The sequence below is a fragment of the Euwallacea similis genome, chromosome 9 (assembly GCF_039881205.1).
Source record: "Euwallacea similis isolate ESF13 chromosome 9, ESF131.1, whole genome shotgun sequence".
Classification (NCBI taxonomy): Eukaryota; Metazoa; Arthropoda; class Insecta; order Coleoptera; family Curculionidae; genus Euwallacea; species Euwallacea similis.
Window position 1 is genome coordinate 3,841,273 of NC_089617.1, and position 26,498 is coordinate 3,867,770.

Here is a 26,498-nt window from a genome sequence, read left to right on the forward strand (position 1 = left end):
ATTCAACTCGATCACTTATAATGCATGGCGCTTAATCGGATGAAACATTAAGATTCTAAATCTAAAAATTATAAAATCCCATTAGGTAGAGACACGGTTATATACACATTGATCAAAAAATTAAAAATTATCTTAGCTTTAGAAAGTTAAGACTTGAAATACAATATGTAGCTTTATTATTTTGTAGAATTCAGTAAAGTACCTGAAAAGAATTTTTCTCATTTGATCACCCTATATGTACACTAGTGCTAAAAGTGTCTAGCAGTTTTAAATGGTTTGATCTCTCACCGTGCAACACCTAACAGGTAATGTAAGTCGATGAATATTTATTATTTATATTGTACATCTGTGGCTTCATCTAATTACATAAAATAAAGTTTTAAATGCAAAATTGCTAAGCACATCAATCAAAGCATGTGTAAGAGCTATAATGTAATTAAAATTGTAGCTTTGTCTCTGGTCATTATAATGGATTTCTTATATCGTGTAGATGTTATTTAAATAATAAAGTAACTTTTGTACAGCAAAAATGATTAAAGAATTAAAATTTTTATAAACATTAAAAATAAAAAAACTTAATTATATTAACAGATGAGAAACTAGAAAGACTTGTAAACATATTTTTGTTAAATACTGCATTTTTCAGGGAAACCGTGGAGATATCTTGGAAAACTATTTTATAGTTAAAAAATGTCTGTTTTCGTCAAAAACATTCATCCGTGTGCATCATGCTCTTAGTTTTGACTGGATCCAACTATGATTTTTTAGTCTTAAACTTGAAACCTATAATTAGTATTCACTAAAAACTCATTAGTGTATCGTTTTTTTTAGATTGAATATTTATTTTAAAAAATTCAATCCAACCGTAATACGCCTCTGGGTTTAACCAAGCTCATCGCTTGATTATTTAATACTTAGTCTAATTGAAAACCCAGAACCACTAAAAACTCTTTAGTGTGTTAATTGGTGTCTCTGGAAATGGAATTTAAAAAAAATAGAAACTTTTAATCTGATCGTAGCACGGCCCTGCTTTTCATCATATTCTATTATTATTTCTTATGCTTCAACTTCAGGCCTACAACTATTACTTATCTTATACTCAATGGTGTATTAACGGCTATTTTTTGGCGATTGAACATGCTTAATTAAAAACTATTATTTGGTTAAATCTCGAGTGTGGTGAAACCTTTCAATTCGTCCGCAACACGCCCCTGGTTTCAGTTAGGTTTGACCTTGACTTCGTTCGATTTTTTCAACAATTTTCAAAATATCCCCTTTCCTTTGATGCGCTATTTTAGATTTAAATTTTAAGCTGAGACAAATGGTAAGAATGATAAAAACTTATTTCTCTTATCATAACGAAAACTGGACAGCTTTTGACTGGCTCCTGCAAATTCTTGTTTTAGGGAATTGAGATATTTCAAACATTTTTGATTACTTAATCCGCCATTAAATATCGTAATTTTAATCTAAAATTATTATGTAATAAATACGAAAAATTCATTTTGATTCGGTTTTGACGTGTTTATTTTTATAAACACGTCAAAAATCAGGATGGCCTCTAAAGCGATTTTGATTAACTGAGCTAAAATGTAGTTTTAAGAATTGGAAATACTAAAAAAAATTATTGGTTTTGTAGTGTGGCACTGAAGATCCTAATTTGAGGCTGAAATAAAAATAAAAGTTCGAACTAAAAAAAATGGCATAAAAGAAAAATTAAGAATAGAACGATAAATTTGATTTTCGAAATTTTTCATTATATTATCAATGAAGCTTTTATTTCAATAATTAGCAGTTTCCATAACATCACCCAAATCATTTTTGCTAATTCCTACCTTCTCGTTGCTAATAATGCAATTGCTTTGAATTGAATTAACAGCCTCAAAACAGCCTTTAATTCTCGCTTTTGTCAATCAAACCAATCACTGTTAACCACTGTAATCGAAGCAAAATCACATATTTTTCCACTTGCTCACGCAACAGTATTCGACCTGTATTTATGTATAAAACGTCCTCAAAGTCTTGCACTTTAATCCTTTGCTAAACTGTATCAGTTTGTTCTCTTTTAAGTAGATAGATTTGGGTTTTTTGATCAGTTTCCTGCCATTTAACGGTAATGGAAGGCAGAGTTATGTCTCGGTAATTATTTATCTTTTTTCGACTTTTAGTAGTTTTTTGAGACATGAAAGTCCCAGTGTGGTTCACCAAAGAACTGTTTGAGGAGGCTTTGAGGAATTTCTTTAAGAATCGTGATTTGTACATCACCACTTTGTCGACGCAGGATGCCATCCCTGCTGGGGAGAATTATACAAGTGATTTATTCAGGACGACTATAAATTATAGGTGTGGGAAAAGGTGAGTAGTTTGCGAAAACCTTTGGTGCTTTTCGTGAAAAACTCTGCAAAAAAACTACGTGCGCCTCTGATGTCTAGAAAGTCTAAAGCGTTGCACTTTTTTAAAACATTAAATACACAAATGTTTTTAAAACCTTTCTATGTCGATAAATACCAAGTATCAAATATAATGAAAATCTCTCTTCCAATTAAAATTTTGCAGTGCACGAAACTAAATAATTTCTTAATTTAAACAAAAGAAATTAAACCCATGCCACTGAATTTTTACGAAATGTCCTCTATAAATCCTCTACTCTTCCAACGAATAAATGTCTATTTTGGAACATATTATTATTATTGTTATTGTATTTCCAATCGTAAAGTTGAAATCTGAATTATTTAATCATTAAAGAAATTCACCTTCACTCTTTAAATTTGCCTGCGCCACTGGAATCTACAAAACTAATTAACTTACAATTATGCCTGTAAAACACCAAGTTTGTTACCCCATTATTTTACGTTTAAGGGGCGCAAAAGTACAAATAATCATAAACTTGAAATTCGAATAACAATTGTGTGTTTCAAGTTTGGAAAAAAAGGTTTACTCCTTTGAAAATGTCTACACCCCTAAAGTTTGCTCATTTTGTAATGCCGAAATTCTACAAGAAAAGCACTAAATTCATCATCTCACTATTCTCGCTTCCAGAGATTTTAAATCTGAGAAATTTCAGAGGCGGAGAATGAGAGAAGGTAAAAACATTGTTAAAATTTGAAAAATGCTCCTCTAGGTTTACGCTACTGAAATTTACACACTTTATAAACGCAAAATTATGCCGAAAGATATCCCCACATTTACAATTCCAGAAGAGTAGAAGGAGAAACAATTATTAAATTTAATAATAATTTAAAAAAATTATTGTTAAAAATTTTCAAAAATTCTAATACTATTTTTGAAACCTGATTAAACTGTTGGGTTACACAATTAGGTATTCCGAGCCTAATAGAGCTGAAACTGAGGTCTGATAGACACTCATGATAACAAAAATGGATTTTTTTGACCCACCCATTACGATTTCAAACGTTTTCAGTGGTTCTCAAACTAGCAAGTTTCACTTTTAATTTTTCCTCATTTTCAACTTGATGTTCTTAGATTCTGGCTATTTTCCAGCGGTCGCAACGAAGTGATTTCGGTAATAGTGAAATGCGGGAACGAAGATGGAGGTGTTAAGCAGGACTTAGCTCAAGAACTGCATTTGTTCGAAAAGGAGGCTGAAATGTTCGGGCGAACCTTCCCTGCAATGTATGATATTTTAGGTAAGTTTTAACACCCCTCTCGAAGCTCCCTCTCTAATTCCCCGGTTCAGGGGAATACTACAATCTATCTTCAAAATGCCTCTACACCTCTCTGGAACCTCACAAAATAATCATCCTTGAAGACCTGACTACTTTCGGCTTCAACGTTTTGCCACGCCATATCGGCTTCGATTTGGAGCATTGTTTCCTTGTAGTGGAGAAAATGGCTCAAATGCACGCAGCTTCAGTTATCATGTATGAAAATGTATGTGGAAACTCCTAAGCTGTATCCCCCCCTTAAAAAAGTTAAAATTCTCTTAGGACCCTTCTTTGGTGAAGCTCTACTGCGAGGGTCTCTATGGGGACAATCCTTTGACACGTGAATGGGTTGCAGCAGGCTACAGCGCCCTTATCGACGCCTGCTCCAGATGGCCTGGTAACACAGCTATAAAACTTAGCTACACTTCGTAGCTAAGTTACAAAAATCCAGTTCTAAAGTGGGGTATTTGAAGGTTACGAGAAATATGGGTATAAGCTTCAAGCTCTCGGAAATGAGGCTTTAGAGCGAGGCTTTAAAGCTCAAAGGCGCAAACTTGGTGGCTTCAATATCCTGAATCATGGAGATTTGTGGGTCAACAATATGATGTTTGCTTACCATCCTAACGGGAAGATTAAGGATATGCGCTTTGTGAGTTTGTATAGATTGCCGAAAGAATGGGCTTAAAACGTGCATCGTACGCCAGTGATTTATAAATTGTAGCTATAACAACAAAGTTCGGTTTCATAAAATGGTACTAATAATTCAGTAGCGTAGACCGCGCAAAGGTTATGAAACTGATCTAAAAAAATATTTGGTCACAAAGTTTGAAAAATTATTTTTTTGGTGATATAAACTAAGTAGGTACGCCAATGAAATATGCGGCATTCAATGGAGTAAAATTTCCCCTGTAACGACATATTTTACTTCGACACATACTATAAATCAGTACCGTAAACTATTCAGGGATTATAGAATTGAAATTTAGAAAAGCACTTTTTGATCACAAATTTTGGAAATAATCGTTTTTGACTTTATAAATTAAATACACCACTGAAATTTACCGATTTTAATAACTTCACATTTAACTTATACTAATAATGCCACGTTTCCATATTAGTCCTAATATTCAGTGGCGTAGACTATAGATTATAAAATCGCTAAACACTAAGAACTGAAAATTCAGAGGCGTAGACTATAAATATGTATGGTGTTGAAATCGCAAATCCCACTTGCTTCAAAATTGTAAAAATGTTTATTGCTTCCTTTGTGAATCTGCTACGCCATTGATATTTATCCATTTTAGTGACCTCAGATTTTAACTATAAAATCAAATTTTTCACTCAACTCAAAAACCACTCTTTCACTACAAATTTTGGAAAAATTCTTTGCTGTTTGTGTATCCTAAGTATGCTACTGATTTTTTTACCTTTACATATGTCAAAAAACCAGTAGCGTAGAATGCTGCGTGATTTTAAAACTGCATTTATGGCACCTGTTTTTGTGCTGCATTACATATATGTTATTTGTACATTTTTTATACATTTATTTTGAACTTCCAAACCGAGTGCGCCACTGAAACGTACTTTTTTAAATTTTAACTAAACCAATAAATTTCACTTTTACGTAGAGGTTATAAAAATTAGGGGCACGCTAAAAACCAACAAATGATGTTACAGATCGATTTCCAAATGAACATATTCACGAGTCCTGCGGTGGATCTCCACTACTTCATAGCAACCAGCACTAAGATTCAAGTGAAACTGGATCACATAGAGATCATTCTGGATCACTATTATGCTCAGTTGATCGCGAATTTAGCAAAAATGCAGTATTCCCTGGAAAGGGTGCCGTCAAGGGAGCAATTCAAGACCGACTACAATTACAGGGCTTTCTATGGTTGGTTGTAATGGTTTCCAGGGGTTCCAATAATCCTTGAGAATGGTTTTAGGGTTGATGGGAGCTGCTACAGTGCTGCCTTTTGTTAAGGCTGCTGAAGGGAGGACTGATGCCTCGTTTGAGAATATAATCAAGGATGACAGTGAGGAAGGGTTTAGGTACCACGCGTATAATAATGAGAGGTACCGGAAGCACATGGAGCATTTACTGCCTTACTACGACAGCTTTGGGATATTAGATTAGGATTATGAGAAAAGTTTTTCAGTAGAAGAAAATTTTGAGTGGATTAAAATGAAGTTTTAGAATCTTTGTGAATTTATTTACATCAGCAAACACACATTTTCCTTTTCGCAATTAATTAGGTTTCAACACTACTCTCAGTACGTCACTGAATTTTAGCGCCTGTTAATTGCTTTTTTTAGCTTAACCATCTCTTTTCAGGTGATTAAATCCAGAAAAGTAAATGATTATGTTTAAATTTAAAAACACTCTTTCGCTTCTAAGTTCTGAAAACATTCCTTTAGAAATTGGCTACGCCACTGAAAAAACATATTTATTATCAAATAGTGCAGGAGCGGAGTTTAAAAATCTGCAAGTTGAAATCTGAGAGACATATGTTCAAAGGCGGGGAAAATAAAATATTTATAATACAGTTAGAATATGAAAAATCGCGCCATTCAAAAATATGAAATTAATAATTACGGCTTTTATAACCTGATTATGCCCCTGATATGAGCAAAGAGTTTAGAAAGCTAAAATTACACGTAGTTACACAACTGTGAAAGCTCGACCTGAAGGGCCTAAATCCACCACTGCCTCAAACGATTAAACTTCTAAAAATGGCATAAATCATCAATTTAGTTCCGACTATTAAAAATGTGATTTAGCCTCTAATATAACGTATCCAAATACAAATGGCATAGAAGAGAACTCTGGATCAATATTTTTCCATGGCTGGAACGTACTAAGAAATGTTTCCTTCATCCTGTAACATCCCAAATTTCTATCGAAAAATTGAATTCCGACCCTGTCCCATTCCCCCATCGATTCCATCTACATAGCAACTCAGCCAAATAGTAATCATAAACAACTCTTTCTGCAACAATGCACGACCACAATTCTTCAGTCTACAACAACAATTGCCTGAAGGTACCCCGGAACCCGAAAAATGACCACCCCAGAACTCAATTCGAGCAGAAATTCCTGAACGACCTCCACAACGAAGTTACCAAGAGCTTGAATTCCAAAATGAAGACCAAACTTGGAGATTCAAACAGTAGAAGCGACGTTAAGGCCTTCATTGACTTCTTTGACAGCATTCCAGAATATGACGACATCAATCATTTGTCCAATAAGGAGTTTTATAAGAAGCTGGAGAATTTAAAGGACCAACAAAAGGAGTTTTGCGAGTATTGGCACAGGGAGCTGCAGTTTGATACAAAGGTAATTTGCACTTATTATGAAGCCTTTCATCAACATTGCTATATAGGAAAGTGATTGGATTGATCAGTACAAAGATCTCCAAAGTGGGGAAAAGGTAACTAAGAAAAGAGGCAATGTTTGCGGCTCTAGTAAGCTCAACTTGGAAACCAAACCTCTGGAAGATGAAAAGTTGTACTTTTCTGATAAAGAGGGCATTAAGCCACAGTCCAGAAGGTACCTTGGAAGCCACAAAATCCTCAAAAACAAATTTCTTACAAAAATATTTCAGGTCTGTTCGCATAGAGACTCCTACCCTTGACCTCACGACTGACCGCCACCCTAAACCTCGCCTCTCAAATGATTGGGAGGATCTCACAATTGAGGCACTGAACTTGGGGTCTGCAGGCCACACCCCTTTACCCCAAGATAGCAAAAGCGCTCCCAATAGCCCTATTAAGACCAGAAGAAAGAGCGAAGGAGAGAAAGATCAGTATGACGGCATCACCGTGCCAAAACCATTTCAAATGACCATCAGGCAAGTTGACGAACGACAGTGGAGTGACAGCTGACAGATGATATAACTAAATTAATATAGTTTTGACGCATCAGTCATCATTTAACAATATTTTCCAATCAAAACTCCTGTCGCTAATGACGTCATAATGCGTTATTTTCAAAATTACTAAGGGTTAGTGATCATTTGAAGTTTTTTCTCATTGAAACCTTTTAGGGATGAGGAGAACAAAATTGTGGAAGAGCTCCTCCTGAAAATTAACAAACCCAAGGAGAAGAAATTCCAACAATTTGAGGCCCATGAAGTTCCCATCGAGTCCCAAATACCTCTTTTTGATAAAATAATGGAGGACAGGCACACGAGGTAGCATGCACAGTTTCTTTCCTAAAAAACCTTCTATTGGTTGAGCTTTAGAAGCCTCAAAGGGAAAGAAAAGCGCAAAGCTGAGATTCAAGCCCAAATGAAGCCCTTTTCGTTTACCAGAAGGGATGAGGAAATCCAGGAACTGACCAAGAGGTTCTCCAAGTCTCTGCCCTGCGTATATAACGACGAAACGCCCTTGAAGATTAAGAAATTCAAAGCCAAACCTGTGCCTAGAAATCTCTTCAGCAATTACATCTACAAGAAGATGCATGAAGATGAATTTTATAGGTATGGGACCAGAAGGATTCTAGAATTTCCTAGACCTTCTTAAAATTTTCAGGGCTCTGCAAAAGAAGGTGCGTGCTGAAGAGATGCTAAAACACGCCTCCTTGCCACCTTCAATGGCTCATCGAGAGAAAACCAAACCAAAAATTGATGTTTGTCCCAGATCGTTTAGAGATCTCTCAATTTCGGACGAGAGGCCTCTCAAGAAGAAAAGAAAAATCCCGAACTATAAAGCTTTCCATGACAAATATGAAAGAGAATTGGAAGAATTGAAAAACGAGTTTATCTCCACTAGTCCCAGACCTTTTAAGCTAAAGTCTTCCAGAAGGGACAGAAAGGTGATTAAAATCAAATATCTTGTCTAAATACTAGTTCAATATGGCCACCGGATGCATTGACAATGACGGTGTCAATGACTGAATAGTCACGATGGCTTCAGTGGTGATATTGAATAATTTCAAATTTAAAACCCTCTTTGGGATACGTATTCTATCGGTTTTACTATAATATAGTCAAGAAAGAATTGCTACCGAATCTCCTCCGCAAATAGCAAATCAAGTACAGAAACCCGGACTCTATCATCGCTCGATTTGTCGTCTGTCAATCGGTCCAACTTGGCTGCAGTATTGAGAATTCAATCTGCAAGGTAAGACGAGTAATCCAAAACGCCCTAATATGGCTGCAGTGTCAACGACAATGTAACTGTCACTGTCAGTGGTACTGCCATCATTTGTCAATGTCTTTTTTCCTACTTTTGACAACGATTTGGAAGTTTTCTGGCACATTTTAACACGCTATCTCTAGACAGCGTCTTGAAATGGATATGACCAGAAAACTGGAAGAAGCGAAGCTAAAAGAAGAAACTAGGTGGCGCGAGAAGCTCATGAGAAAGAAACCGGTGTGGCAAGTTTTATCTTATAACCATGAGGAGGATTTGGCAATGAGGTCTTATTTCTTCTTTTAAACGACTTAAATTTTCGGATAATTGTTTCAGGCTGCAGTTGAGGCGAGACGAAGAAAGACTCAGAAACGAAGAGCATAGAATGAGAATGGAACTCATGCTCGGCAGAGTAAACCAACAGCCAACATTATTTGAGAGGCAATCTCAAGTGATTACAACAAAACCCTCATTTTCCTGGTTCAATAAATTAGATTTTCAGCTGAAATTCCCGAAAACCAAGGAAGAGCTTCTAGAACAATTGCACAAAGAATACAGTAATTCTCAGTCATCTACCAAGAAGACCAAACCACGACCCAAATCCGCATTCAGCGATTTTTCAGATGCAAAATATTTGGTTGAAATGCAGGACGAAGCGGTGCAAGTGCTTCATAGAGAGGACAGTTTAAATTCTGAAGATAATGCTAAAGAGTCGGTGGAGTTTTCCAGAAGGAATAGTAAAGAGTCGGAAATTTCTGAGGAGAAGGATCAGTGTGAATGTCTTACTGAAGAAAGAAATTCGAATTGAATTTCTGCAGTTTTTTCCCATTTATATTAAGATTAATAGAATTTGTATAATAGAAGAAGAAGGAAGATCTGAAGTTTTATTTGATAATCAGTATGGATATTTTGTAAACCCAAAAGCTACATTTAAGAAAAATGTATCCACTGATAATGGATATAACAATAGACACAAATATACAGTTTTGGAAGAGTCAGATTGGGGATCGAAAAAGTAAACGGTCGGAGTATGCGGGAAGACGGCCTGGACCAACTTCACGTTTTAGGATTTTAGATTTTTTACGTTTTTTCGGAATTTTCGATTTGATGGAATTTTTCGACGTTTTTGTCGATGTTTTCGACGATTTCATCGATCGTTGATTCCTTAATAATTTACCCTGCCAGGATTTTTGATTTTCTGAAATTAGGTCGCCAGGTCTTGGAGCACTTGGAGTTCTTGGAAATGAAGAATTCCAGATAATTTGAAGCAAATTACCCAATTAAATAAATAAGATTTATTAATATCAATTTAAACTAAAATATTTCATCATGCAATAAAACGTTATTCTTAAAAGTAAAACAACAGTCTTAAAATGTGATCAAAGGCTTCGCCTTCAGCCTTTATGGCCTTATAGTGTCAAGAATCCAATCCATATAATAAGGCACTGAAGTGTACACTCCAGGAAATTGTTCGTTGGCACAAAAACTTGGACCAAAAGATACGATTCCCTACGTATTTAGTTTAGAAACAATGAAATTTTATGAAACCATCAAAAACTTACTTGCTGGACGTAAATCGCCTCATAATTGTCATTAAGAGTGGGAACCACCATGGGACCCCCACTGTCGCCTTTGCATGAATCTTTTCCTGAAATTCCCCCCATGCACACTTGCTTTTGAGTCAATTGAATACGTCTGGCTTCCAAATAAGTGCGTGCGCAGGTATTGAAATCGGCCACTGGCAGTCTCACCTTCTGAAGAATGCTCGCTGTGGCCCCTAAAGTTTATCCCCCTTAGAACTTGTTAGTTTTTAGCGCTTCTGTGAATTTACCAGTAATTGTATTAGTAACACCCCATCCAGTGATAAAACCTGCGCTATAATTCCTGTTCCTTTCCTTTCCTAGGGGAAGACACACTGGAAATGCGTTGGCTAAAACACATTTATACTAGGAAAATAGTATGTTTCTGGGTAGATGGGAAATTACCAGCATTGAAATTTATGGTGGACACCCTTATCAAGCCAATATCATTGCCCATTATCCCTTCCCCATACTGAGGATGAATCACCGCTTCCTCAACCCTCACATCTTGCACTGGGGGGTTGCACTTACGAGTATTATTTACCACTTCACAATCGATATCACTAAGCAGATCATGCTCTCCTACCCTTACCCTAACCCTAAGGATCAATCCACATAAAAAGGGGAAAAGGGTGGTTGAAAATGGGACTTACAGGCGCTTCCTGCCTAAATCTGCGATGCAATGGCCAGCTGTGAGGATATAGTTCTTGTTGATGATCGTTCCGCCACACAGAAACCTCAATCTATTTCCTGAAAGGCCTATTAATCAACTGGTTCTTGTTGGTTTAAGTTTTCACTATAATTACCTATCGAATATTGCAGGAGAACCATCCAAGGGAACTCATTCAAAAACGCATCTTCCCCGTTGATGATTCTATTATTGGTGTTTAGGAACCCGCAGTTTTTAGGCAGTAAATTGAGGTTCCTGTGGGAAGATACGTCCGGTGGTCCGTTTGAAGATTGCACCTTTTGAGGTTCTAATTCGATGGGTTCTGATGGGCAGCAGACCTAGAACGAGGTATGCATGGAGTTTTTTGCGTCATGTAGGATGGGGAAATCCATGGGTTTTTTGGGTCGTCGATCGATGTACAATTGCAGAATTCTTAGAAGAGGTGTATGTTGAATGTTATTATGCACATTTGGTATATGTAATATTATATTTTGGTAAAATCCTCTCCTAGCTGAGATTGCCTACATCAGAATTATTTTTGGAAATTGATAAATGCTAAAAAAGATCTGCAGTACGCTCATGACTTTTCAACATTTAGTAGTTGCGTATGTGATTAATGGGAGGAAAATGACAAGTAATGTGATTGATCAGATAAAAACCATTGCCGCTTTTTTTTTCAATTTTTAACACAAAAATAGTCCCGTTAAGGTCAAACCAATAAATCGAAAGTTTCGGTTATCTCAGAAAATAAATCGTCAAAATCTTGATAGGAACGGGATCAGGAATTTCCCTTCAGCAAGGTTCTGAAAATGGCTAAAAGTAGCTAAATACAGATATGTAGATTTCTGAAGAAAATTAACTAAAGAATCACGATTTTTTCCTACAATTCTCGGATTTTCACATGTAAATCCAAGTTTAAATTTCTGTAAAGGGACACACATTATTTATATATTCACTAGTAAGCCCTTTTTAAGATGATTTCAATGATATAAGGTTTTACATATTTATTTCTTTTAGTTCTCTAAGAAATTAACTCAAAATTGTCTCTAAACGCCCTTGAATATTTTGAAGGTCACGTCTCCTTAATAAAAACAATAAGAGCGCTTCCAAAAACCGGTTACATCTGGAATTCCCGAATTGGTGGCACATTCCAAGCATTCCACTCTCAAGTGTGTTAGCGCCAGTTAAAGACGATGCCCTATTTAATAAAGAGATAGCGCAGAAGGAAAATAGGTCAGCCAGACACCACAGGTAAGACAGAGTGCGAAGCCATCGAGACGAAAGCCAGATAGAGACGTCAATATATGTAATACAGTATTAATGCTTGAAGCCGTGTCGATTACATCATTTATCTATCCTTGTCTCTTATTCCCGGGTTGTAAGAGTCAGAGAGAGACAGATTTTTCCCCAGATGTTTATTTGTTTTTTTCATCATAACCTCAAAAATGTTTGTTTTGACTTTTGTAAGAAGATTGTTGTTATTGCTTTATTTATAATGAAATGTAAATAAAAAAGTTGGAAACTTTGTTTCGGAATAATAGCTATTAGCAAAGTTGATAATTATTAGTACACATACCCCATAACACTCATGAGGTGTCTAAGGTGTTATCTAAGATGTCCTCATATCTCTTTGAGCAAACTCTTCCGGAACCAGAATAGTGAATAGTGTGCAAAGTACCACTACAGATTCATGCGATATTCCACTTTCTGTTTTTGAGATGTGTCCAGCCAACATAGTGGACATCTTTACTGTTAAGGAGTATTTTAATGATTGTGCTCAAGTGAGGTTTGTGAAACTGCATATTTTATCTCCATACTGTTCACCTCCAGGCCATTTTGACTACTTTCTTGGTGCTGTTGAGCTTTGACCGGTCTGTAGGTATCATTATGGCTGACCACTAATATTCCTTTTGATATAAAGAGATGCCTCAAACTAAGGTTTTGTAATTTGGTGGAGTTATTTGATTTCAAGCAGACGTGCATGAAGCAATATGGTAAACAACTTTAGAGGATGTTTATGTCTTTGAGGTTGCATGTGGAAAAGGTAAGTGTGGATGAGGCTGATATGTGTGATCACCTATGTCAAATTCTTGAATATCAGATTGTGGGTGCAAATTTGGAATTCTTCGGTGAAGTTGCAAAAACATTTAAGCAAACCCTATTTCCGAATAGCTGGTAATCAGCAATATTCAGTTAAAGTGAACATATATGTGGAATTTTTAACCATATATTTTATTAAATTCAGATAATCAGCACATGTATTTAAATATGTTATATTTTCTAAATGATAGGTTGGATGATCTAGCGATTAATTATTGTGCGAATTGTTACTTTCAACAAATTGGTTATTTTACTCACTATGCATGAATAATTGTGAAATGGTTGAATTAGCAATTTGGAGAGAATTGGATCAGTTGAAATGATCCTGTTTTATGGCCATCGAGGGGCCCTGATTTGACTATGGCAGATTTTTATCTTTGCAGTCGTTTAAAACAAACAGTTTATGTGAATGATTTTCATTCAAATGGAGAACATTTGAAGGAGATAATCAAAATTGGCGTCTTTATCCGAACAAGTACAGTACAACAAGTTATAGTAAACTGTGTCGAACACTTAAACTGTGCGTTCAAGAAGGTGGTGAATGGCGCGAGTAAAATTTTTATCCTAGGAAATTCTGAGAAACATGCCCCATTTAGATCAGTCGCCATTAGTCAAGAATTTTCTTAATATCTGGAAAAATCTTGATATATTTCTCTGAAGAGAGAAGATACAAATTTTGCTATAATGTAATATAAAATAATGTAATAAATATGGTAAAAAACCAAACAAATAGGCATCGCGAAAGATCTTCCACGTAAGGTCAATCTAACAAATATTCTCTGATTTATTGGTCTAGAAAATATCCTCACGAATATGATCACTAAATAGCTGAAAAAACGTTAAATTCAGAGAAAAATCCTCAGAAGTTTCCTTAAAAAATCAGAGCAAACATGTCTCTGGAGGTGAGCAAAAAAATTCTAAAAATCTAGTTAATAAGCTCACTTAAGGTTGGTAAAGCCTTAATGTATTATTAAAAAATCCTGGTTATCCGCTACCGATGAAGCAAAAACCGTTAGAAAAGCACACAGATCCATTTGCCTTGGCTAGACCTTGGAAATCCCTAGTCAGCAGCCAATTAATGATCAAATGAAATCTGGGTGATAAATTTCTCTCAGGAATAAACGTAACATATGGGATTTACAAATTCCCGTTAGTCAATAGTTCCCTAATTAACCGTAAAAACCAGATAACTAAGTCTTAAGTAGAGAATGCTTACATTATTGACCGCAGAAAGAACCTATAAATGAGTCAATGTAGTCATCAAATCAGGGTCAAATTATTTCGTCACACAAATTTTAACTTAAAAATTGCTCACACGTAGAGCAGTTTTATCTAGAAAATACTATCCATACAAGCAAAGAAGTGATCTTCTGATTAAACTACCAGGGCTTTGATTTTCCGGCTCTTAATCGATATTTTCAAATTCTATATCTATGCTATCTGTAAATATGAATATAAGGATTTTTATGGATGAAATTATCCTTATAATATATATTTTTTAGAAATATATAAATACACAAAGTGTTGCATTAAAAAACTTCGAATATTTGGTGGCAAAATGATGAGGCGTCTAAAATTATAGTTTATTAAATGAACTTCTTTGGAAACTCTATATCTCTGAAACCTAAAGAGTTAGATACAGGAGCTGTATAAATTGTGAATACTATAGATTTACCTAATAGCTTAGGTACCAATTTTATACTGCTTTTACTTACTTTTATGCTACCTCCAGAAACACCGCAAGTATAGGCCTGTACCCTTTTTAAAACTTCCTCAGATATGGGTCTTTTGATCCTGGTGAGGACGTCCACCATTGTTGGGCATTCTGAGACTGGCAGGCAGTTGCCAATGCCTCTATTGGGTGTTCGGCAGCCATTGTCCTCAAATACTAACTCTAAAATGTGTGAAAAAAATGCGTGTTAATTCCACCAACAGACTTGTCAAAAACTTAAGATTTTCAAGTTTAATATTTAAATTTTCAAATCTTGTTTTTTTCCTTCTGAATGTGACGAATACATTAGAATTTCCAAAATCGAATCTTCATAGATTGTAAAAGCGAATTTATATGGCTTTTATTAATTAAAATTTGATATTTTCAAGTCACATATTTTAAATTTGAAGTCTCCGCTTATCTTTTCCGAACGTACCGGGTTCCAAATTACTCAAATTCTCAAAATGTCCAAATGGGTCTTTTTATATAAAGATTTACAGGACTTTAAGTATCCACAACTTGATATTGTCAAGTCAGAATTTTTAGGTTTTGCAATTCGGGCTTTTTTGGTGAATTTCTTAGATCCATTAAATTTAATTCTCCAGACTTGCGATTTACCCCCAGATTTACAATCTTTTAACTGCGATCTATACTTGATATTTTCAAGAACAATAATTCAGATGTTTTAGGCTAAAATCTGAATTACCTCCCTTTGAAAGTAACGACGTTTTGGATTTCCGAAAATGAATTCCCCATTGTTGAGGTATTTAGAATCTCCGTAGAGAACAAGAAATATACACGTCTACAGAGTAGTGAGAATTTTATTGAGTAGGTCCTTATGGTATGAGTGAAAAAAATGAACTGCTTTACAAAAACTAAAAAAAAACCAGGCCAATGCAATTGACCTGCCAACTAAGGTTCTTAAAATTAAACCAAACACGTGTGCTAGCAAAAAGAAAGAACTTTCACCAAGGACTACCCCAGTCTGACAACATAAAGAAAAGATTGCCAGATGAGTTTGCATATGGTCCTTCTTAGAAAGAACTCAGAAAATCTCTAAATTCTTGCAACATGAACAAAAAGCAAGCAGAAACAAAACATTCAAAGTATAAGCAGTGTCGCATCATAATTTCAATACCCATATTTACAAAATTGTATTATTTGCTATCAAATATATACTTTAACTATCCAAAAACTTGATATCTTCAAGTATATTATTTTAAGTTTTCCAAACTTTATATTGTTGGGTCTAGTAATTCAGACTTTCAAATTCAAAGTTGTGTGTTCTAAACAGAATATCCGCTTGTCTTGAGAATCATCTACAGTTTAAGAAACTTAAGAGAACCTTTGGGACTCATGCACGAAGAGTAATAAATTTGGATAAAATCAATGTCATACAATATTTAATTCAAAGGAATCTCCGCAAGGAACCCAACTTCCTACCATAAAATTCACAATGTATATCGCTTGTGTGTTGGGTTGTTACTGTTTAGCAGAAAGGTCAAACAATGTGATAAACAAGTAAATAACAATAAACACGGTGAAACAATACAAATTTGAGGATCCATTACAAGGAGATTTGCGTCCTTTTAAGAATTAAATAATTTAGAAGTTGCGTTGAGTTTTGTAATAATTTTCCCAGTTGAAATTTGAAAAAGAAAAGAAAACGAAAATGAAAAGAATAATAATCATATGAACAAACCAAGATCTTAAGTGCTTCAGCAGAGGTGCTTATAAAATTTGATTTACTAAAATCCCCACATCTTTAATTTATTATCTGTTTCTTAAATCTGCTGCAGTTTTCACTCGCATTGTATAAATCTAAAAGCTCTCTCCATTCATTTCCAATGAAGAAAAACAAATACTTACGTGGAAAAACCGTTGGAAAACCAAACAACCCGCAACAACAAACAATAGTCCACAATACAGTCTTTGAAGTCCGCATCGCTTCGCACGCAAATTGGTACTGGTGGTACCGCTGAAGCACTGACCACTGACGTTTGACTGTTAAAAACAGCGCAAAGAGGATTTGGACTTGACTGACCGGCTACTTCAATGACTACAGTGCTTATATAAACACATGTTCTATTCTTATCTACAAAAACGTAGGTACCACTGATGTTTATGAATCATTAATTTGAATTTGACAAGGTTATGGTTTATAACCATGTCTTCGTCGAAATCACCGCGATTTTTATTTTCGTCCTCTCAAGAGTGTTATGCGGAAGAGAGAAGTTTGCGATTTTCGTTAGTAAAAATCTGAGTTCGATAGTGGTACTTATTATCAAATACCGCGTCTATTTTAGTAAAAGACTTTGGGTACTTAAGTACTGATTTCTTCAGTAGCTAATGTTAAAAATTCCTTCAACAGTCGCGATGTTACTTGAAACGAGAGAATAAACATACAGAGATGTTCTAAAACTGACTAGTATATTTCTAAACTACATTCAATATTTCTGGATTAAATAAATATTCCTGATTAAGTTAGTTAATTTCATAAAAACAATGTCGTACCTCTATAATACACCTGCATTTAACACATGTTTTAAAAGATTATGAACTCATCTGGGCCATTTTTATTATTCTCAGAAAAATTAAATCGAGTTTGAAACTGTTTTTGGATTACTAGATGAAGTGACAAATATCTAAATTGAAAATCTCTAAGTTGAAAAAACCGGGATATCAATTAAGTTTTCCTTTCGTTAAATTAAGTTAAAAAAACGCAACTTGAAGAGATCTTGATATTATGGTGAAGAATAATTTCCGTGATAATTAGCCAAAAGATGAATTGTAAATCGATGTTAACACTAGTAGTAAAACTTGTATAAAGATCAAGAGGTGCCTGAAAGAGGATATCTGTAATATAGCATAGAGGCATATTTTGGGTCTATTCAGACATCTAAATAGTCTGCTTTTGAATTTGTTGTAAACGTCTCTCCATACACCTCTGATTTTTTGAAGGTTCTAGATTTGTTTCAGTTGAATCTGCAGACATCTTTTAAAGATCAGGTTAAATATTCAAAGAATGATAAAATATTTTTAAACTCATAAATATAAAAAATATTTATGATGATATGTTATAAAAAACAAAAATTTAATATAAACAACAAATGTCACAATTAATAAAGCTAATTAAATTAAGCAGGATTTCAATGACCCACTCAGAAAGTAATGTTTAGTGTTAAAACAAACACATTTATACATTTTCTAAAGATGACACCTTGAGTTCAGAAATGCTATCTTCAAATTGGAATTTAGTAATATTTTCTTGGAAAAAATTGTCTGTGTGATAGGTAAACTGGTCTGGAATTTCGTCAAAACCAAAGCTTACGTCCAAATGACTAGGAGAGAGAGGTGGAGTACTAGTCTCAACACAATTCCTTAGAATTGCACAAACAGTGTTCTTGTCCAAGCATTGGGTGTATGGGACTTTCCTCCCAAGCTTTTGCTTTAAATGGGAGATCAAACTACAACATCAAGTATTCATGAGCTTATATGTGGGATATTTTCATAGTAATATTACATGTTTGAAGGAGAAACGTCTTCAAGATTGATTTTCAAATTTTCAGCTAGACATGAATGAAGGGTTTTCTTAGCACTAGTAGACGAGACTGTAAGGCAAGATATGAATGTTTTGTTCTGTTTAAATTGTGAATTGTTTATTCTTTTGACAGGCAATGACTGTCCCAAACTGGATCATTTTTGTTTTTAATATAACTAGTAGTGGTTAAATGGCCAATACTATACCTTGCAATTGCTAATAACCTCCAAAAATCCTAAATTATAATAATTCAAAGGAAATTCATACCTTTACCATTTTGCTATTAAATTTGCTTCAAATAAGTTCAAAGTTTAAATAACAAATAAATATTTCCTTGTGGTTCTGTAATTGCAAGCCTGCAGATGTACTTTCAAGATTGCAGCTTATCTGTCATCTAAAAAGGTGCCATCCAATAAATTTGCTCGATAAACTAAAGGCAATTAATCAATAAAACGGAAAATGTCCCCAAAATTTATTAATGGCGGTTAAAAATTGGCACCAACGGAACATTTTAATGTTAAATAGAAAATCCTTAAATTTGAAAGGAAAATAAGTATATTAGTTTATTTTGAATGATGAGACTAACGGAATGCAATTTGAAAAGTTTTGATGTTATAGTAAAGGCATCTACTGTAACAACTAGTCGAAAAATTGATTTAAGTGACGTAGTCGGACGCGTTAAATGTTTCAAAATGTAAAGATCTTTTTCATTTAACAGGAAATAAATATTTTTTGAGTTGTGTTGTTTGATTCGGATTTAAGGTAATATGCATTTAAATAATACATAAACTTAGCAGTTTATAGGTAAAGTCCATACTACTTATAGCACTATCGTAACTAAGGTATATTCACCTTCTTTTTAAAACGATTTAGTTATAATAAATGGATGACAACTGGTCGGATTTTGGTTTGGTTTCAATTATTCAATTAATTTCTTCAGAATAAAACTAATTTATTACAAAAAAATTATTTAAACCTCAGATTTAGCAAAAAAAACATTATTGAAACATTGATAACGTGTTATTTAGGCTTAAATTAATTCTATTTGTTTCTTCAATTTTGGAGATCTCCTCCAATTGTCTGCTAATATGAGCCGTGTTCCTGTCAATCCACTGCAGAGAGTCCATGTGTGCATTGAGAATTTTGCTAATTTGCGTTATCTATGTATATACAACCCATTTTTTACCCATTAAAAAAATGTATTTGACTTAAAACTTACAGGATTCGATTCTTCTTCACCCCTATTTGATTCGTTAATATTCTCAATTATCTCTTTCAAATCGTCGGAGATTTGCTTCAATTGCGAATCGATTATCTCCGCGAATTGATACCTGAAAAGACCTTAAATTTCCAGTTAAACTCTAAAACAATCTCTTACATCTGATTTCGATCAATATCGGTAACAGGAACGTCCGCCAATTCTTTTTCCAAAGGTACTATTAATTCCTCTAACTCTTTCTGTTGGGCTAAAATAAAATCTAACTCCTGATCCAACTGCGACTGCTGCTGCTTCACCCTCCCAATTGTACTGTTAAGATTGAGGATTTTTTCCCCTGAAATAAACCTTAAAATATCCCTTCTCAAAGCAGAAATGTCATGAAAACTAACCATTGGAAATCAACAAAGAATCCCAAGCATTCAACTGCTTTGCTTGGTTGACAAAGAACTTCCCCTGCTCTTCCAAATCAATGGTCCATTTGTTGATGGAATCCTCTAATTGGGCAAAAGTTATAGAGGGGATTGGAGCGCCGATAGATGCCGTGGAAGTGGTGGTAGTTGCAGCTCTAAATGGAGTCAAATTAAGGTTTTTATAGCAATAAGTAAGTGGGGACATACGCTGTAGAAATAGGGGCAGTTCCTCCTAAAGAAAATCCTAGAGAAGAAGTAGTAGTTGTAGTTGCAGTAGTGGTGGTACCCCCTAAAGATAGTTTTGGGGTAGTGCTAGTTGTAGCTGGGGAGCCAAAAGTTAATCCTGCACAAAGTTGGTTTAATTATAAAGGGAAATGGGGAGATGAACATAATTAGTACCTGCAACAGGGGTGCTACTAGAAATTGTCGCTCTGGTACCACCTAAAATGGGAGTGAAAGTAGTTGCTGTAGCGATACTTGTCGTAGGTGTAGCCGCGCCAAAACCAAATGAGAGTGAAGGAGTAGTTGTAGTGGGCAATTTGGCAGTTGCACCTAGTCATTCAAAAAAAAAAACAAATATGAGGATGTAAAACGTCTTTAGATCTGGGAAATTCACACAGAAATTGACTTTGGGAAGAAAGATAGTTGAATACATTTTGAAATTTTAAATTATGAGTTTCAATATGTGATGTTAGAGAGTAATTTATTAAGTTTATTCCAAGGGAAATATTGTTAAGGTTTTCTGGTGTGCCCCCTTGAGGGATTGAAAAGTATATTAAGATAATTCCAAGGCAAATATTTATAACATTTTTATCAGCAATTTACCCTCCTATTTATTTCAAAAGGAATCCCAATTTTAATATCAACTAACTCTTTCCCCCACAAAAACATTACTACTTACCAGTACCCAAGCCAGCACCTAAACCAAAGCTCAGACCCCCAGAAGCCAGTGCAGGTTGAGCATTATTCTGGGCAACTGAAGTGCCAAAATTCAGAGTAGAAGCAGTTGTTTTGGCTGGTTGAGACAAATTCATTGCTAAACTACTTGGTTGGGTAGTTGCAGCAGGTTTAAATGCAGTTGAAAATAAGCTGCCACCTGCTGCTGGTTTGTCTCCTGAGGCAGCCCCCAAGGATGGAGTTAACTTGAATGAAAATCCGCCACTTGTTGTTGGAGTTGCTGATGCTGTGGGAAAATATAAAAATCTTTTGATAACAACATCAAAAGAATTCTTTGCAATGAACTTATATGGAATGAAATTACTTGTATATGAAAATTAGTAACTGGTTCTAAAATATAAGTAAAACGTGATTTACCAGTAGAAATACCACCTGGAGTAGGGAGAATGAATCCAGAGGTAGTTTTTGGGGGATTTGTGGGGGACCCAAATGAAAATGACATTATCTTTATTACTCAAATGTCTCTTAGATCGTCAAATTTCAGTTTAATTCTAGTTATTAATTACTAGACAAAAATTACTAAATTTTGCAATATTTTACGCAAAACCAATATTTTCAATAATTGCGAATTTATAAACAAAACAAAAATGAATTAGCGGCCATGCTGGATCTGTCAATGTCAGTAAAAATCTAATGACAAGTGCATCACGATATGTATTTTTATCTTGATTCACTATTATGCTACAAAAGGAGACAACATGTTATCGGTTACTTTGATATCTCCGATATAATACTGTTTGCTCTACTCTAAATAGATATGGGCTTTCTGTTCCAAAATTAATAAATATATAATGTAAATAATCCACATAAACTATTTCATTATATCATAAATAGACCAAAATCGCTGATAATTTCCTTCTTAAGTATCTTATTATTGATATCAGTGTTAACTGAGGACTTTTTAAAATTACTTTAAGCACAAACACCGCCACAAACGTGTAAACAACGTAGAGAAACGTAAACAATATATTAATTTATAAATTTTAGATAATTATTCATCTTGTATTACTATAAACAGTGCTCCTTCCATAATCAAAAGGCTTCAAACAAGATAAAATAAATTTCGTATAGAACGTATTGAAAGATATAATATATTACAATAAATACTGTTCTGTACAAGTATAAAACTGTGTACACCTATACAAATAACATGGATATTTACATAATAATTTCACTCCGTCTTGAACTTTTAAAGAGCGAAATACAAATGTTACGAGAACCAGTCAGTAGAAAAATTGCCGAATAACGAAACGGCACTCTGGCGCATGACCGACGTTGGGTCTGAGCTCTTCTTCAGCGTAGATTTTGAAGGTTTAGGAGATGAACCCTGAAAAATATACTGTGGTTTATGTCGAATTGCTTTCAGATAGAGAACACAATCGCTGAAGGTTAAAAATACCATTAAAACACAACACAAATAATTAGTTGAACAAAATGGCAAATTCTATGTCTATTCAAATCCAGAACAAACACCACTTACAGTTGCTAGACTATTTCTTCACAGAGTGCTTTTGTGGATTACGTAAAGTCAATCACCACAAATACCTATCAATTCAAAAACTAACTAATTCGACCTTTTTTCAATAAAACCCCAATGCATTTAAACAAAGAGAGGAAATTTACTTACGGAATCGGGCTTAGAATGACCAGAACCGGGCATCTTCTGTGATGGCACTGTGATGGGGAGCAGAGGAAACCAAGTAGAGGATGAAGGGCTGCTTAAAGCCATAAGAGATGGATCTTTTTCCTGCTCTTTTGGTTTGTTGTATGCCCCCAAGTTCATTAATTGAGTAGTCGAGGGCAAGAGACAGCCGAACAATGACTAAAAGTTAATTTTATCTCTCTTCGATGTTCTCTTTCACCATTGATTTTACCTGAGACTGACTAACAGCCTTCTTGACGTTATTCTGCAGATATGAGTAGAACACATCCAAATCAAATGGGTCTATTTTAGCTCGCAGTTTATCACAGACAATTTGGGCCGAATGAACCATCAAATTATTCTCTCGGGGCACACATAAAGTGGCCACGAATCTTACGTCAAAAAGGTACTGAAGCGCCTGCGTTTGGTTTAAGTCCCTTGAAGCCAATTTGTCGTATTCTTTCAGAATAACTTCTACATTGGACTCAATGAAGTGAATGTGAACAAGTTTGGGGAGAGTGTAAGGGAGGATTTTAGCAAGGTCGCGGTTTAGGCTAACCAAGAGGTGAGTTAAGGGAATGCCGGGTTTCAAGGGGACTTTAATTTGGGATTTGAAAACTTTATCTTCCGTCTGCTCTTGAATTTCTATGTCGTCCCATCTCTGAAAGTTTTAGGTGTAAATTAGTCGAATTAAGGGTCAAATTATTGAAGCCCTGATAATCTTAGCAGGGGCATAAAAATAGCAAAATTTTATCTTTAAGTTAACAATAACTTTATGTCCCTACCAAAATTGGGCGATCATCAACAATTTGACCTTAAAAGATGCTTTCTAAAGTGGTCTTACAGCAATAGAAGAAATCATGCTTTTTGGGCTACAATTGTCCAACTTAATGATCCGTTCAGTGGTTTTCAACACGCAGTCATTAACCCAATTTTCCCATAATTTGTGGCTGGTTTTGGTGAATTTATCACACACTTTCAGCCACTCAGAGCTGTCCTGCGCAAATTCGCAGCAGCGTCTAAAGCTTGTGCAAAGACTGCAACATGCTTGCAAGAATCGGGCGCAAAAAATCGATTTAGTCACTAAATTTTCGGACGTTAGTATCTCAGAGACGTAGGCGGGAATTCTAAAACAAAATTTTTTTCAAAAATTTAATTGCAAATTGTCAATTTGCCTGACCCCAAGGAATGTGTTGTGCATTGAGACATTAAATAGTTCTCTAACTCGTCTTTATCAATGAATTTTCTCTTGAATTTGTAGTCAGTTATAAGGTAAGGAATGCTTGTTTGGAGGTTGTATTCTTGACCATAAAGATATTGGGACACATCTTTGAGTAATGCCAAAAATTGTCGATCCAGTTGGTCACATAGATGCACCACACTTTTTGAATATCCTTTACTTTTCATGGTAAGACCTACAAAACAGGTTAAAAGTTGCACATAATGGAGTATAAAAAGTATGTCAAAGGCAAATTTATTTACTTTATGACACACCCTGTATTTTGATTATACATTTTAGCACTTCTATTAAGTAATTCCTTTCAAAATTTCCCCTCGAAATCAACGAACGAGACATTGTTCCCAACAGCTATTTTGATTGGAATAATCATGTGTTCACAATCTTACCTGTATGACAATTCTCATTTTTTCTGACATCTTCACTCTCCTCTCTCCATGCATACCACCTCAAATCCAACTCACTGGTGCCTGTTTTAGGCCCATTTTCCAGTGATTGCTTAATGTCCTTTTTAATACCATTAAGATTGTTTGTCACTATATTTGAAATGAGAGTTTTTGCCCTTACAGTAAGCAACTTTTGGAAGAAGTAATACCAAATATTAAAATTATCTGGAAGGTGTAAATCTGTGCAGACTTGAAACCAGTGCTCGGACAACTCTGGAAATATGATTTTGTTGAGTTCAAAGTCACATATATTAGTATATATATTATATATAATGCAAAATAGTGGTTTACCAATTTTAAGTGATTCTTCACGAATAAGATATAACCCTTTAACAGTTGTAACTAATTGCAAACTCATCTCCAAACCCTTCTCTACTGCTTCCTGTGTAGATTTCAACCAACCTTCAACAAGGCTTTTATCAATATCTTTAATTTTCTCAGGTTGTTTTGGAGAGACACTCAATTTTGGTCTAAAAAATAACTGTTAGTACCACACAACTTGTGGAAAAAAAATTAAGAATTTACCTAAATTGCCTTATAATGTCTGGAATATAAGCCACTAATGGTGTTACTGGTAGTTCAAGTTTTGAGAGAGTTGGGGAAGCATTTTCTCCTATAATATTGCAAATTTGCTCCCACAGTAAACCACTTTTGCTATCATTGTCTAAGGAATATATGTTCCCTAATTAAGACCATTTACAATGTTAATAATACTCACAAATAAAACAGTTGTGTAATAAAAGAACTGTGGTAATTAAACACTTAACCATAGCAGATATCTGAAGCCTTACACTTGAATATTGGGAATTTATCACAGTTTTTAAAGCCGTTTTTCGGTGCTCTATAAAAATACTCAAAAGCTCTTCATGTGTTTGATTGGTAATTAACATTAAAGCATTCAAGTTCTGACTAGTTTCCTGCAATACTTATAGTGAGTTTTTGAAAAGAAAATTTAACTAAAACAAATACTTCTGCAGTGATTTCAACTGACTGCAATTTCTCTGTGACCTGCTGAAAAATTTTATTCCGAAGAGTGGATAAGTTCAATTGTAGATGGTCCAAAAGCACTAATTTAGATAAATATTCCTTTTTTGTTAAGTTGAGCCCTAAAAGAAACTTCACAAATATCTTATTGTACGCTTCTTTGAATAAATTTTACCCATATAAATATGTTGGGCTAATAGGTAACATTGAGTTGCCTCCAGATTGCATTCTTGGTCTAATGCAGTCCAAATTTTTTCATTGAGGAATATGGCCAGTCTCACTTGGATTAACAACACTCTTTCCTCATTTAGTTGTCTGACATTTTGAATGATACAAACAAATATTAAACCCCTTTAGTTGAAGCTAAAAAAAACTTACCTTTGGTCCACCAAGTCTACTGCTAGTTGTAATGATTGAGAATTGGGATTATCCACCAACATTTCACAGGTTTTAGTAATTTCATCTATGCTCGATACAATGTTCTCAGAAATGGTTTTCATGGATTTAATTGCATCAGAAGCTGCCAAGATGTCTTTGTATCGATCCCTGTTAAAGTACTTGATAATATAGTTGCAATTTTTGACGTAATAAAGGCAATTTTAGGGCGGAAAAGGGGGCTAATACTGACCCGACCATCGACCGTAGATCGTTCCGTTTCCTCTCGATTTCTCCATCTAGCAGCTTCTCAATTTCCACTATTTCATCAACACTGTGTTCCTCAAATAATTTATTAACGTCTAAATTGATTAAATCGCTCCTATTCATCATTAAATTTATTTTTTTTACTTTTAGACTGTGATTTACACTTATAACCTAAAAAAAATTAAAAGTTGAGACGTCAACATAATTCTTTTGATGTTGAGGTGGCACGGTGTCAAAGTCAGCTTAACTGAATGATAGAGATGTGGTTTATGGAATTTGTCTTTTATTGTGTAATATTGGCAGATAAATGAAAAAACAGAATTCATGTTAGTTAAAATATCATTCAATAAACACATAAATTAATGGCAAAAATATTTTCATGCTATGAGCAAATATATTTTATTAATTACATTCTCTACCCAAATAATTTTGGTAGTAGTAAGGAGCAATGAATGGTTGACATACTTACCAATGTGATCAACGTAGACAATGATTTAACGTCGAATACGTTTGCCGTTCAACTACAACTCATTAATTTCCACAAGTTATACAATA

General features: G+C 34.7%; 5 protein-coding genes across 6 annotated transcripts; 2 read left to right on the forward strand and 3 right to left on the reverse strand.

Annotated features, from left to right (window-relative positions):
* Positions 1-2,043: 2,043 nt before the first annotated feature.
* LOC136410842 (uncharacterized) lies at positions 2,044-5,866 on the forward strand. Of its 2 annotated transcripts, none has more exons than XM_066393196.1 (8): positions 2,044-2,113; positions 2,169-2,355; positions 3,484-3,647; positions 3,698-3,891; positions 3,948-4,062; positions 4,139-4,314; positions 5,343-5,562; positions 5,615-5,866. In XM_066393196.1, exons 2-8 carry the CDS (start codon positions 2,183-2,185, stop codon positions 5,803-5,805), a joined length of 1,233 nt encoding a protein of 410 aa, XP_066249293.1. In that variant the 5' UTR covers positions 2,044-2,113; positions 2,169-2,182; the 3' UTR covers positions 5,806-5,866. The 2 variants fall into 2 exon arrangements, with proteins under 2 accessions (XP_066249293.1, XP_066249294.1); XM_066393197.1 differs by having other exon boundaries at positions 3,502-3,647.
* A 772-nt stretch (positions 5,867-6,638) lies between these two features.
* On the forward strand, positions 6,639-9,622 carry LOC136410831 (protein FAM161A). The gene is made up of 10 exons (XM_066393185.1): positions 6,639-7,005; positions 7,052-7,218; positions 7,274-7,519; positions 7,715-7,861; positions 7,913-8,149; positions 8,202-8,484; positions 8,659-8,792; positions 8,951-9,091; positions 9,141-9,255; positions 9,307-9,622. Exons 1-10 carry the CDS (start codon positions 6,667-6,669, stop codon positions 9,610-9,612), a joined length of 2,115 nt encoding a protein of 704 aa, XP_066249282.1. The 5' UTR covers positions 6,639-6,666; the 3' UTR covers positions 9,613-9,622.
* A 462-nt stretch (positions 9,623-10,084) lies between these two features.
* On the reverse strand, positions 10,085-16,962 carry LOC136410969 (phenoloxidase-activating factor 3-like). The gene is made up of 8 exons (XM_066393358.1): positions 16,735-16,962; positions 14,870-15,048; positions 11,191-11,392; positions 11,038-11,134; positions 10,790-10,983; positions 10,636-10,734; positions 10,367-10,581; positions 10,085-10,313 (listed from the first exon to the last, which is right to left on the reverse strand). Exons 1-8 carry the CDS (start codon positions 16,808-16,810, stop codon positions 10,206-10,208), a joined length of 1,170 nt encoding a protein of 389 aa, XP_066249455.1. The 5' UTR covers positions 16,811-16,962; the 3' UTR covers positions 10,085-10,205.
* A 2,412-nt stretch (positions 16,963-19,374) lies between these two features.
* Positions 19,375-21,536, reverse strand: Nup62 (Nucleoporin 62kD). The gene is made up of 8 exons (XM_066393407.1): positions 21,350-21,536; positions 20,937-21,218; positions 20,435-20,587; positions 20,243-20,378; positions 20,015-20,190; positions 19,785-19,959; positions 19,626-19,737; positions 19,375-19,566 (listed from the first exon to the last, which is right to left on the reverse strand). Exons 1-8 carry the CDS (start codon positions 21,432-21,434, stop codon positions 19,405-19,407), a joined length of 1,281 nt encoding a protein of 426 aa, XP_066249504.1. The 5' UTR covers positions 21,435-21,536; the 3' UTR covers positions 19,375-19,404.
* Positions 21,537-22,067: 531 nt separating this feature from the next.
* Positions 22,068-26,141, reverse strand: Cog1 (conserved oligomeric Golgi complex subunit 1). Its single transcript, XM_066393403.1, has 13 exons — positions 25,930-26,141; positions 25,680-25,847; positions 25,477-25,616; positions 25,287-25,423; positions 25,036-25,234; positions 24,843-24,981; positions 24,609-24,787; positions 24,261-24,530; positions 23,815-24,049; positions 23,479-23,761; positions 22,867-23,295; positions 22,620-22,814; positions 22,068-22,319 (listed from the first exon to the last, which is right to left on the reverse strand). The coding sequence occupies exons 1-13, from the start codon at positions 26,067-26,069 to the stop codon at positions 22,203-22,205; spliced, it is 2,631 nt and encodes an 876-aa protein (XP_066249500.1). The 5' UTR covers positions 26,070-26,141; the 3' UTR covers positions 22,068-22,202.
* Between the last annotated feature and the right edge of the window lie 357 nt (positions 26,142-26,498).

Bases quoted from the DNA above. Each gene is read 5' to 3' on its own strand.
- Cog1 (XM_066393403.1), bottom strand. From the start codon at position 26,069: ATGATGAATAGGAGCGATTTAATCAATTTAGACGTTAATAAATTATTT. The intron at 25,617-25,679 runs GTAAGTTTTTTT...TCAAAATGTCAG, and splicing joins GTAGACTTGGTGGACCAAAG to ACAACTAAATGAGGAAAGAG. The intron at 24,050-24,260 runs GTAAGATTGTGA...CCTGTTTTGTAG, and splicing joins AAATGAGAATTGTCATACAG to GTCTTACCATGAAAAGTAAA.
- LOC136410842 (XM_066393196.1), top strand. From the start codon at position 2,183: ATGAAAGTCCCAGTGTGGTTCACCAAAGAACTGTTTGAGGAGGCTTTG. The intron at 3,648-3,697 runs GTAAGTTTTAAC...TCCCCGGTTCAG, and splicing joins TGCAATGTATGATATTTTAG to GGGAATACTACAATCTATCT. The intron at 4,063-4,138 runs GTAACACAGCTA...GGGTATTTGAAG, and splicing joins CGCCTGCTCCAGATGGCCTG to GTTACGAGAAATATGGGTAT.
- Nup62 (XM_066393407.1), bottom strand. From the start codon at position 21,434: ATGTCATTTTCATTTGGGTCCCCCACAAATCCCCCAAAAACTACCTCT. The intron at 20,379-20,434 runs GTACTAATTATG...AACTTTGTGCAG, and splicing joins TAGTAGCACCCCTGTTGCAG to GATTAACTTTTGGCTCCCCA. The intron at 19,738-19,784 runs GTAAGAGATTGT...AGGTCTTTTCAG, and splicing joins GATATTGATCGAAATCAGAT to GTATCAATTCGCGGAGATAA.
- LOC136410969 (XM_066393358.1), bottom strand. From the start codon at position 16,810: ATGCGGACTTCAAAGACTGTATTGTGGACTATTGTTTGTTGTTGCGGG. The intron at 10,735-10,789 runs GTAATTTCCCAT...AATGTGTTTTAG, and splicing joins CACCATAAATTTCAATGCTG to CCAACGCATTTCCAGTGTGT. The intron at 10,582-10,635 runs GTAAATTCACAG...GATAAACTTTAG, and splicing joins TGTTACTAATACAATTACTG to GGGCCACAGCGAGCATTCTT.
- LOC136410831 (XM_066393185.1), top strand. From the start codon at position 6,667: ATGCACGACCACAATTCTTCAGTCTACAACAACAATTGCCTGAAGGTA. The intron at 7,862-7,912 runs GTAGCATGCACA...GTTGAGCTTTAG, and splicing joins ATGGAGGACAGGCACACGAG to AAGCCTCAAAGGGAAAGAAA. The intron at 8,150-8,201 runs GTATGGGACCAG...TAAAATTTTCAG, and splicing joins CATGAAGATGAATTTTATAG to GGCTCTGCAAAAGAAGGTGC.